This window comes from Carassius gibelio, chromosome B14 (genome assembly GCF_023724105.1).
Source record: "Carassius gibelio isolate Cgi1373 ecotype wild population from Czech Republic chromosome B14, carGib1.2-hapl.c, whole genome shotgun sequence".
Taxonomy (NCBI): Eukaryota; Metazoa; Chordata; class Actinopteri; order Cypriniformes; family Cyprinidae; genus Carassius; species Carassius gibelio.
Genome location: NC_068409.1, coordinates 24,317,418 through 24,329,940, shown reverse-complemented (window position 1 = coordinate 24,329,940; position 12,523 = coordinate 24,317,418). Strand labels below are relative to the sequence as shown.

Here is a 12,523-nt window from a genome sequence, read left to right as displayed (position 1 = left end):
GTTAAACAGTTGACAGTAGCCATAGACTTCCATAGTGTAAAAAAAGATCACAGTAGAATGTTCTACAAATGAAACATATCATCTGCCAGCAGGTGGCAGCACATCAACTCCAGCGCGTGTCGTCGAGCTCGTTTCCATGCGACTGTAAACAATGAACCGAAGGGGCTTGTCCTTTTCCTCTAACAAATGTAAGGCTGCTCCTCGTTTCTGTCTGTCGTTACCTATAGTAAGTAATGGCCTATTCACAGCCCCCCAAGAAGGCTGGTCTACCACGAGAGGTTTTGAAATGGCTGCAAAGTCTTGATTTATCGTTTTTCCCAAAAAACGTCCGCAGGTGAGTGCGCCAGAGAAGATACGATAAATCGCCAAAACTTGAGCCATTTAGGGGATCTCAATATATTTTTACTTGTATAAAAGTTCACAAGTGCTATGTTGCTAGTAATTTTTTTTTTTTTCTCATCAAGTACAGTAAATATTAATTTAAAATTCCCCAATGAGGACTCTATTTCAATATTTAGTCAACATCCGTCGATTTTGTTCGTTTTGAATAAAAAGTTAATATGTAACATCTGGTTTCATGAAAAATATAACAAACGTGTTTCAAAAACTATTTTCAAAAATAAACAAGACTAAGGACTTTGAATTACTACTAAATATGAGATGTGCTTACATGCCTTGCTGTCTTTTGACCAAAGAGACCTTTCCAATGGATACCTAGTGGCCGAAATATTTTCCTGGTACTTCCCAAGGGATTTTCATATGCACTCCTATGATAATGGAGCTTCACTTGCTACCAAACAATCCAACTGGTCCCAGATTGAGAGAGTGAGTTAGATATCAGAAATGATAAAATTACATGAAATAATTGATCATTTATTTTCATGATTTGTTTATTGTGCTTTAAAAGCATGCCAATTTAATAACGATCTAGCTGTTTAATAAAGATATTTTCTGTGATATACCTTTGGTTATTTAAAAGTTTTTTGAGAAGCAAAACATCAGTCTGTTGAAAGAAGTCATAGATGGCACAATCCACTGTAAACCTGGAGCTGCAGAGCTTCTCGTGCAAGACATCTACACCTTCCTGACCAACAGAAGGTGAGCGTTCATATTTACTTTCTTTATGCATTTTCCATTCCCATTAGATAATGTAAATCAAATATTAGCCAAATAGCCCTTTAGGCATTGTTTTCAAATACAATTTCATATTTAGTTTTTCTCCATTCTGGTATATAAAGCCCATTTTTAATTTTCAAAAGACACAGTTATATTTAAACCAATTAGTTATTTAAACTAACTAATTCATCTCGCACCTTTTTTGTGAATCCTGTAGGATCCAGACCATCCAGAGGGTGGAGCAAGACTTCACAGATAAGGCTTATCAAGACCAGTTGCCTATGGTGGCTCGAGCCACAGCCTCAGTGGCCATAAAGAGCAACTTGAGTCTCAGTGAGGTTATAGCTGAACCAAACATCATCACCAACCAGCGCAAGGTTCTTGCAATCATACACAGACAGATAGAACAGAGAAAAGAGGAGAGAACACAAGACCCAAGTGAGTAACACACCATGCATCTTTTGATTTGCCCTGAGATTTGTATGTCTTGGGGAAGGATGCTATACTGTCGAGTATATTTATTTGTCTTCTTGATAGAACGATTCAATGTTAAGCCCACTCTTGGAGAACAGGCTGTCAGATTGCCTCCACTAGCGTACCAGAGCGACCCAAACCTGCAGATGAACACCAGTCAAGCAGCTTGTTAAGTTCCTGGCTCTACATTGACAACAAGAAGATGAGACATATGTAAGCCAACAGTCTAAATAATGATATAAAAAAAAAAAAAAAAAAAAAAAAAAACCTTGGTGTTGTTGGTTGTTTTTATTTATTATTTTTTTAAATTATTTTTTCACAGCGAAAGTATCACAAAAATCCTCAAAATCTGGAAAGACTATGAACTACAAAAATGGTCTAAATAAGATAAAGCCTTAGTGCTATCTACAAACTGTTTTGCTTACCCGTTTAAATAAAAGGAACCTACTCAAAATAATAATTCATTGATAAATCACTTATTCAAAACAACTGAGAGAAAAATACACTACACAGCATAAACATTTATTTTGTTCATTGAGATGAACTGAAAATAAAGATGAAAGTGAAAAGAAAAATAAATAATAGATTAAAAAAAACAAAAAAAAACTTAGAGATGATTTTTGAAAATTAGGAAAATGTTGCCTTAATAACTAATTGAAATAACTTAAGTTGAAATACTAAAATGAACAAAAATTACTTAGACTAAAAAAGATAAATCTAAATCTAAATGACAAGCACAAAATTACTTCTGAAATTATTAAAAAATTTAAGAAATATAAAAAAAAATCTAAAAAGTTTAATGAATACTATAATAGTATATAAATAATACTAAAATATACTGCCTCCAACATGAGTCTCAAGTGTATTATCATTGTTTAACTATATTGTATCTAGGTAATGTTTGTCTTCTTTATATGCAGGTGCTGTGACATCATCTGGCATCAGAAGCAAATGCACTGCGGATATTGGAGGCAAATTATGAGACTATTTAAGGTAGATGTCTAACAAAGGCCTTCAAAGCAAACTTCAAAATGTTGCTCTAAAAACCAACCATAAAAAATAAAAAATAAAAACCAGTTTAACAAGCATACACATCAGTGTGCAAGCTGCTTTTGTTGTCCATGTTTAAGTAGAACAAAAATCCACGTTTATTACACAGTAAAATCAGCAGTGTCAATTTAACACTTAAAGTGTTAATTTTAACACTACTAAAGATCATATATGGTCCCAATCTCTCCAGAGTTAAAAGTACACTGTTTGTAGTGTTGAATTTACAGTGTTAAAATGGCACCTTATAGTGCTGAAAAATAACACTGAGAGTGTAAAATGTTACACTTACTATTGTTATTAAAGTTTTACACTGGGGTCATTTAACACCTTACAATTTTACACTGGGGTCATTTAACACCTTAAAATTTTACACTACGGGTCATTTAACACCTTTTGATGTTGTTGTTATTCCTATGGATTAGTCAAAGTGTTATCAAGAAAGTATTCCTTTTAGTGCAAAATTTATTTTTACTTTGTTCTATGGTGTCAATGTACATTATCAAATCTAAAATCAAGAGTCTTCAGACAGATATAACAACTAATTTTTATTTAAAAACTGGGCAAAGTGGCTACTTTAAAACAACATTCAACAGTTCAGTCAAATTCATGAGGGGTTGCACAGAAATACAAAATGGATAAAACAAACTCATTAACTTCACAGAGACATGAACAAGTAACAGCTAAATTTGAATAAGATTACAGTAGGGTACAACAAAACAAAAGAAATTATCAGACCCATAGGACATCTGCACATCAAAAGGTTTGTAATAAGTGAGTTCACTGACAGTAAACACTTTCAGAGATGCGCTGGGTCTGTGATCAATTCTGTAGGCAAAAAGATGTTCATCAAAACAAACAGTTTTGAGCTGCGATGTAACCAGTAACACGCATTCATTTCTGACAATAATATCCCTGATTTTATAAAACACTGGCAAATCAAGGTCTACCTGACCACAAATAACTAAGGTAGAACGATATTCAGTTCCATTATACTTCACCCATTTCACTGAGAGAACATTTGTCCTTCTAAAGGCTTGTTGTTCTGATTGGCATTGGATTTGAATTCTCTACACACAATACAGGTCAACAAACCTATTATAATATAATGCATGTTTCCATCTCTTGTGATATTCAAATCACATATTCAAAGTGTAAACAATTAATCATTTTCAGAAGAACTGCTTCTTATAGTTCAACCAATAATTGATAGATGGATATATCTATATACCGGTAATCATTTTAATTCTGCTCTCATACATAGCTCTTATTAATTTTGTGATGATATTTGAATCAGTTAAGTTACTAAAAATCATTTTTCACCTTCTTGTGATTTGATGTTTCTATGGCTCTTTATGGGACAGCTTGGGGTTTTTCTGGATGTATAAAAAGAGCAGTCTGGACATTTTCCTAAAAATCTCCTTTTGAGTGCTATGGAAATAAAATAAAACCAAAAATAAAATCATCTGAGCTTAAAAAAACCCCAGTAGCTCTTAGGCCTTCTACAGCCTGTTGTTGGATCTCTGTTATCTCTGTAGTTTAGTTGAAAGGCACAGCATGTACTCTTCTCCGCTCCATCTAAGACCCTCTGCAAATTAGATATTCATTTAGCAAACTCACTGTGAGACAGGCAGGATTTAGGCAAGTTGCCCAGGTCCTTGTTTACCCCCTCTGCCTCTTTTACTCTGTTTCTCTCCCCTTGTACACACACAAACACACAGTATCACACACACAGTCCCTTTCAGTCTCACACACAGACAAACACTCTCACACGCTCAGCATCACTGTCAAACATAAAGAGTGTATCTGCTGTGTTACCATGCATCTTCCAGACTCAATTCATAGCATAAGGTTGCCATGGATATCTAAAGCAAGCATACTGCTTTTCATCAACGTGCCTAGAAAATAACTTTTTAGACCACCTCGTCTTTCTCACGCTCCCTGTGTGTTTCTCACCCTCCTCCTTATTACATGCTCATGCTGTTTTCCATCTGAAATGGACATTTAAAAAAACAAATAATAGGGTTTGTGTGGATGGAATAAAATGCCACGAGGTGTGAATGGTATGACCCTGAATGCAGTCATTTAGACATTAGCACAGCTGAGATGTTACTGAAATCATTGTCCTACTCTCCATGATTTGACATCAAATTATTTATTTATTTTTTTCTGAGAATCCTCAAAGGAACAGTTCACCGCAAAATTCAAGTACGGTATTTTTTTTTCATTAAAAGAATCATCACTTACTAACCCTCATGACTTTTGTGGAACATATTTTGTATAAACTTTTAGTGTATGGATCGCCACTAGTTGACCGACATTTGTATATGCATTATATCCATCTACTGCATATACAAAGTATACTGGTTTAGATTGGTTCATTAAAGCAGCCATCATTGGTGCCATCATGTGACTCATTGTGGTGACATATTGTTGTAAAAATGGCCTTGGTGGACTTCTGTATTAATTTTATAGTGAGCCTTTAAAGAATTGTTAAGCTCAGGAGTCTTCAGTCAAAGTGAGAAAATGAAAACAGCACTCTGAACAGCAGGGAACTGGAGAAAAAAAAAAAAAAAATTGGAAGAAGTCTCTTATGTTCACCAAGGCTAAATTTATTTAAAATAGAGTAAAAGCAGTCAAATTGTAAAATTATTACATTACATTAAATTCAATCTGTTTCACTGTTTCCTAAATGTCAAGTGTTTTCTTTTTGAATATATTTTAAAATGTATTGATGAGGCAAAGCTGAATTTTTAGAATCATTACTCCAGTCTTCAGTGTCACATGATCCTTCAGAAATCATTTGAATATGCTGATTTGCTGATCAAGGAACATTTTGCATTATTATTACAGGTGTGCTCCTTAATATTTTTGTGAAAATAATTTTTCATCATAATACATGATTTGCGTTTGATCATGTTTGATCAGCGTTGGGAAGGTTCCTTTGGAAATGTAAAATTTACCCTATTTTAAAAACTAGTGTGTAATTTTTTTAAATACTTAAGTAGTGCAAGTGATTACATTTTCTAATTTCTAACAAATGTTTTCAAGTAATAATTTTAAAGTATGCCTTTAGTTAACCCTTAACCTTACAGTAGTACTCAACACTGACGTCAGACATTAGAAATCCTTCATAACTTTATGTAATTAATATTACAATAATAACAGCTACCACAAAATCAGACTTTAGCAGTTCTTTTTATTTTGAGATCGTTCTGAGATTAAATTAATTCTTCGAATTATTATCAATGTTGCTTGCAATTTTTTTTTCTACATTTTAATGGATTATATTTCTTTGCAAAGGGTTAAGGCTTATCTACGGTTTACACTTGGTATGTGTTTTGGTCGATCAAATCACAAGTGGACAACGCTAAATACCGGTGTAAAAGGGGTGTGAAATGTTTTGAGATTGTCCACTTTAGACAACTTGCAGACGTAGTCGAAAATGCATTCGACCAAGTTGTGGCGTAATCTAATGTGTTCGAGCGACCACAAAAGGCCGCCTACTCTCTGCCTACTGACCTAATAAGTAATCATTGTGAGACATACAAAATTGCCTGAAAATGAAACGATGGACCCCCATGGCAGGACATCCCAGTAGCCTCTCACTGCAGTACACAAGTCCCTTAGCTGGTCCTTAGCTGGTTTAGGGATCAGGGGGCGGAGACGGATTGGTTTAGGTCTATATAAGGTGGGAGGACTTGGGTCTGGATCCAACCACGCCCCCTGGATCTTATGTTCTCCAGTAAAGGACCATATCGGACATCCAGTGAGACCAGGTGCACCATGTTTGCTAACAACACTAGCAGCAATTAGTATAAGCAGACGTAATATTAGTGCGCGATAACTTTAGCCCTCTCAGCCATTCTGACATGATCATGAAGAATAAATGTGCGGAAATGTCCGTCAGCATCAAAACATAATTTTAAATGTCAAAACAAAGTTGCTGCTCACTAATATTACATGCTTGTACCTACAGAAAATAATACTTCTGATTTGGCCCATCAAAGTTTCAATACCATCTAATAAGCACATGTCCTTGTACATCTTAGGTCGGTAAGCGGTATTTTTTGGCTGCTCGAATGCATTCAACCAGATTAGCATCTACACCACGAAAACAATCCGGTCGAATGTGTTTTTGATTACCTCTGGAAGTGATTGAAAGTGTTTCAAAATGATCGAAATGTTTCACACCATTTTTACACTTGTATTTTGTGTTGTCCACTTGGGATCCGATCGACCAAAACGTATCTTACTACCACTACGCAGTAGTTCTAAAAATGGAATGAACAGCCTTGCTTTCTCATCATGACCAATATACACGAGCTACATTGGACATATATAAAGCTATAAGTTTCATAATGTAGGAATGCAAAGACTTTTATAAAAATAAAAATAAAAACTTAAATTACACTAGTACATGGCTGCAGAGAGTTATATAGGCTTACCATCCATTTCCACTCCCTGACATGTATTTTTTGTATTTATTAAATTATGAATGACAGTAGTAAAAGTTAACTTTATCTGCATCTCATCTACCCATACAGCACAAGGTCATCTGTAAAACGTCTGCTAAAGATCTGGGAATCATCTGCTGTGTACTCTGATAAACGTCTCAGAAGCTGTTTTACATGCATTCTAATACATTTCTATTTGACATCTGACAGGAAACATCACAACGTATTGCAGATTGCAGATGAGCAAACACTCTAAAAAATACATCTTGCATATGTAAATGCAGACATCAAACAGACATCTCCGAGATCAACATGTGCGATTAGGCTTTACTGTCAGGTGCTGGAGCCACCTTCTGTAGAACTTAATGGCACTGGTGTCCCAAAAAATGTTAGCCTGGAGCCCTACAATGGTTCTCGAAGTCATTAAAGTCATAACAATGTTAGAAGCATGTTGTCTGTGGTATATTTTAACTGCAAAACAATAAGAAATGCAGCAACTATCACCACAAATTTTGAGAAAAGCCGCAGCAAAATCAGTCATTTTAGGCCACAATTTTTTTTTGAATTGAATTGGATTGAATAATTGAATAATCTTAAATAAATATATCCAAATCTATATCTATGAATTGTTTTATTTGGTTAGTAGCTACACCCATCCTGGTGTAACATAAGACCGTGACAGAATGGATAACCCAGTCAAGATTTATTCTGTGCTAGCTTGCATATGAAACATGGTGTTTTATGCTTTGTGCACAATGTGTACTCGGTGCATACATGTATGTGTGCATGCGCTGCCTCCTGGACAGGCGACATCTAAAGTGTGTTTCCATGGTAACAAGTCAGCTAGAGCTACAATCGAGCGGGCGATGGTATCGTTCACTGCAAGCATTTCAGAATACACGCACACTGGAACACATTTTGTGCGATGCTTTCCATTGCCAACGAACTGCATGTAGACGGCTAGATGCCCTTGTAGAGGCCGCTAAGCCATCTGTTGTGTGTTTTTTCATCTGGGCCCGCAGCGCAAAACAGGGAGGAAGCATGTATTTGAGAGTTAGAGGAGGGGTGTTCGGATTCGTGTTTTTAATCCAGACAGAAACATGACTAGCCAGAAGGGGGATTGGGTGTTAAAGTATCGCTCATTAACTTTGGATTTCCCCTCCAAAACCCACCCCATACTCATTGCCTATGCATCACACATTAACACATGCACATACGTACAGCACACACACTTGGCAGAAAGAGCCAACGTCTCTCTCCCACTACCTTCCCAGAAAAGCAGCATCATCAGGGACCAGGGTGTGGCTGTGTTTGTGCCTGCATAGACTCCATGACATGTGGCAATCACACTGGAGGTCATTTTCCTTCTGTAAATGCCTGATGAATTCATAAAGATCCATTTCATTAGCTATAATTAAATCTTATTATTAAATAATGTTAATTGTTTAATAATTGATATGCTTTCATGTTATAATTGAATGATAGCAAATCTGTGAATTATTGGCTTAGAAAGTTATAAATCAATATTATTTAGATATTATTGTTTACTGTAAATTTTAGTAATTGTAATATGCATTAACATGTAATTATTATTAAGCATACATCCAAATACATTTCATTTACTATTACTTAATTATATTAATTACATTGTTATTAAGTAATAATTGATATATACTTTTATATTATATAATGTAGTATCTAAGTGTTATTACGATATTATTTAGCCATTATGTAAATATTTATTTGTGTATATTTAAATTTGATCTGCTATTTTCATGTAATTGAGAATCATTAGATATCAGATCATTTTACAGATAGATATAGCTGTCCAAAAAATTGCAAAAAATCTGATTTATTTAATACAAAATATATTCAAATTATTGATTTACAAGGTTTGTTCTGTGACTGTCAGTTATTGACAAAATAAGAGTTTTGCTTTTTTCAGTCAGTGTCAGTTATGAATGTTTGGTAATTTAATAATTTCATATATAATTTAATGTTATCAAATGCGTATATTGTTATTACAATATTATTTAGAAATTAATTTTGGAATCATTTTGTATATTTTAATAAATTTGATCTGCTATTTTCATTTAAGTAGAAATTATAAGATATAATTAGACAATTTTACAGATATATGTACTCAAAATTGTATTTACAAGTTGTGTTCAGGGACTGTCAATATTTGACAAAAAAAGATTTTAACATTTTTTCAGCCAGTGTCAATGACTTTATTTTTTTTGTTACAGTGTAATTACACATTTAAGTACTGAGTTATATTAATTAATAACATTTACTTACTATAAGGCTAGGTTTAGGGTTAGTTTCATGTAAATTTTCTTCTAACGTTTGACAAGGAGACTGCAAAATAAAGTGTTTCCATCTGTTCTTTAAACTGTTGTTTCCCAACCCTGTTCTTGGAGGCACACCAACAGTACAGATTTTTGGATGTATCTGATTCATCCGCTTGAGGTCTTGGAGTCCACCATCGAGCTTTTGAGTTGAATCAGGTGGGTTTGAGTTTGAAAACGTGTACTGTTATTGTGCCTCCAGAAGCAGGGCTGGGAAACACTTCTTAAACACTCTGTGTGATAACAGAATACAGAATGCCTTGTATCCTATTATATTTAGTGTCAAATGTAAGTCTGCATTTGGTGTTTTATGTCTGCAGAGATGCTATTCCTGAAATAGAGCCCTACTCAGGACAGGAATTTTAAACATGGCATAGCAGTATATCAACACATTAGACAAATTGTTACTGTCAGAGGACATGCAGTCATTTTGGGGGTAGAGTTAGGGGCTGTTCATACAGAATGTGCTCTGTGTGAGTAGCCCCTAATGCAATTCCAGTAGCAACTAGATGCTATTCTTGGATTCTAAATAAGAAAGCAGGTGGGCCTTCACAATAATTTTAGAACTTAAAACTGCTGGTAAAGTAAATCTGTTAGCATTTTGGCCAGGACATGTTGATGTAATCTTTCAAAGTGTCAGCATTTTTGGTGTCAAGTAATGGGGCCAGTAAAAACTCAAGTACTGTATCTGTTAAACTACATTGCAACACAAATAGGAATTTCTAGATTGCTGGTAAATATCCATAATGATTCTCTGGCATTGCTGTATTAGGATTTATATATTAGATTCTCTCATTTGAAAACGGATTAAATTGCCATTTCTTCTTAAAGACTTCGGTGTAAATACCCACTGATATTAACTGTTTAACACATTTGCATGAAAGTATTACTGTACAAGTTGAACATAAAAAATAAAAAAAACATTTTTTATTTCCATAATTCCTAAAAGGAAGACTGAGAAGTTGACTGTTTAGTCACTGGCTTCAATCACTGACACATAAACAGCAATTAATCATTTTGTGATAGAGAACTCTGACTGTACATTAGTCATATTAGCATTAGAATTAACATTATTACTTACAAGTTGTGGTATTATGGTCAGTCCATCTGTATCTTTTCATAAAAGTCTGTTTGCAATTAAAAGTCAGATTGGTTTAAAAAAAAAAAAAGCTGTTTTTGGACTACAATTTTGAGCTCTGAAACTTACAATATGTAAACCAGGTCGAATTTGGTTTCTCAGTTCATGGTCCCTTTAAAAAAATAGTTAAAATACATTGTCTAGGGATTCATAATTCATGCATTGATGGTGGAGATGAGCTTTATAAGCGGCCAATTAGTTGATATGGATACTCATTGTAGACAAACATAGAAAATATCAAACACTGTAAATTTGACAAAGTCTCAGAGACCTTGTATTGTCAAAGACCCTTTCAAGTTAAGTGTGTTCACTCGAGCGGCCATATTTGCAATGCCTACAGGCTGTTATTTTGGACATCCAAGACCAAGTCCTACTGTATCTTTTTGAGTTAGGATATTCTGAAATGCCAAAAATGGGTTGCCACACTCACACTTAAATAACATATATAATGTGTGTGTGAAGTCGCTACCTATTTACTTTAGTGTTGTGATATATTTCTAACTGAAATGGCATATTAAACATAGGGCAGGTTGTACTTTAGCATTCCTCCTCTCCATTTCTCACTCACAGCAAACTAATGGTTTGAGGGGCTTGGTGGAGGATGTTCTGCCCGAGCCACCAATCTGATGTCATCACAGAAGTAATGCCATTCCAGAGTGAAAGCAAATGTTCACATTTTGATTAAAGATTACCAAGACAAGCATTTTTTTTTTCTTCTGTGGATTAACTTGCATGGATTATTTGTCTGCGTCAAGACTAGCAATGTGCACTAAAAAGTCAATACTGTCAAATCTGAATTCATGCGGACTTTAAAATCAGCAACAAAATCTGACACGAACTGTCACACAAATGTATTCTTTATGTTCAAATATCATAATTTCTGGCTGAACCAGCCAGTCGTGCATGTCTCAGGACAGTGGCTGTTTCCTGAGCTAACAGCAGCTGCAGTGACACGATGATATTACCAATTGGCGATTGGTTCTTTCATTTAAAAGTTTGGACTTATCCTGCCCTATTGTGTGTTGCACTTTTTCTCATTTAAAGCAATATTAGTGCACCATCTTGGTTTATCTAAAGTCGTAGATTTCTCACCAGTTATAAAGTACAATCCGGCAAGCAGCAATTGTAAAGGACAGAAAAATCATATAGTATGCATCAGTACTAAATGAAAGTTGTTTTAGATTCAAATAAGTAATGTAGACTGGTTAGCTAAAATCATAAAAAAATAAAAAAAGAATACAAATGTTTCTCTAAAAATGGATAGAGCATTAAAAAGTTATTTCTAATTTTGGTCCCACTTATCTACATATTAAGTGGCCTTAACTACTATGTACTTGCATCAGAAAATAAGTGCAGTGTACTTATTGCGTTCATGTACTGCAAAACACTTGCTGCTATTGAGGTGGGATACAGGTAAGGTTAGGGACAGGTTTGGTGGTATGGGTAGGTTCAATGGTGGGTTAAGGTGTAAAGGATGGGTCATCAGTCTAATGAAATAAATTACAGGTGTAATTACATGCAGGTATTCTTATTATTAAAGCACAATGTAAAAACATGTATTTACACAATAAGTGCATTGTGCCCAATGATGAATAAATGTATTTAAATACTAGCTGAAGCCACTAAATATAAAGTGGGACAATTTCTAACTAATTTCATAATTCAGAGGCCAATATTCAGAAAAAAAACTGTACCAAATAATCATTATCATTTGAAAGGTTGTAACAAACAGTCGGATTAAGTGAGTTAAGCTCACTTTAAAACAAATGGTCTTTTATGCCTTCTATGTTGTTGTCACTCCCTGGAATATCACACACGCACATAAATTCACGTGAGTGCACCATATGACCTCATATTTCATCCATGTTGTGCACAGAAACAGCAAAGCTGAAAAACCTGCTCAAGATGTCATCATTATATTTCAACTCCTTTATTTTTTA

General features: G+C 34.6%; 1 protein-coding gene across 1 annotated transcript; it reads left to right on the top strand.

Annotated features, from left to right (window-relative positions):
- The first annotated feature begins 70 nt into the window (after positions 1-70).
- On the top strand, positions 71-2,680 carry spata4 (spermatogenesis associated 4). The gene is made up of 6 exons (XM_052573810.1): positions 71-334; positions 696-825; positions 980-1,098; positions 1,334-1,554; positions 1,654-1,803; positions 2,511-2,680. Exons 1-5 carry the CDS (start codon positions 234-236, stop codon positions 1,761-1,763), a joined length of 681 nt encoding a protein of 226 aa, XP_052429770.1. The 5' UTR covers positions 71-233; the 3' UTR covers positions 1,764-1,803; positions 2,511-2,680.
- The last annotated feature ends 9,843 nt before the right edge of the window (positions 2,681-12,523 follow it).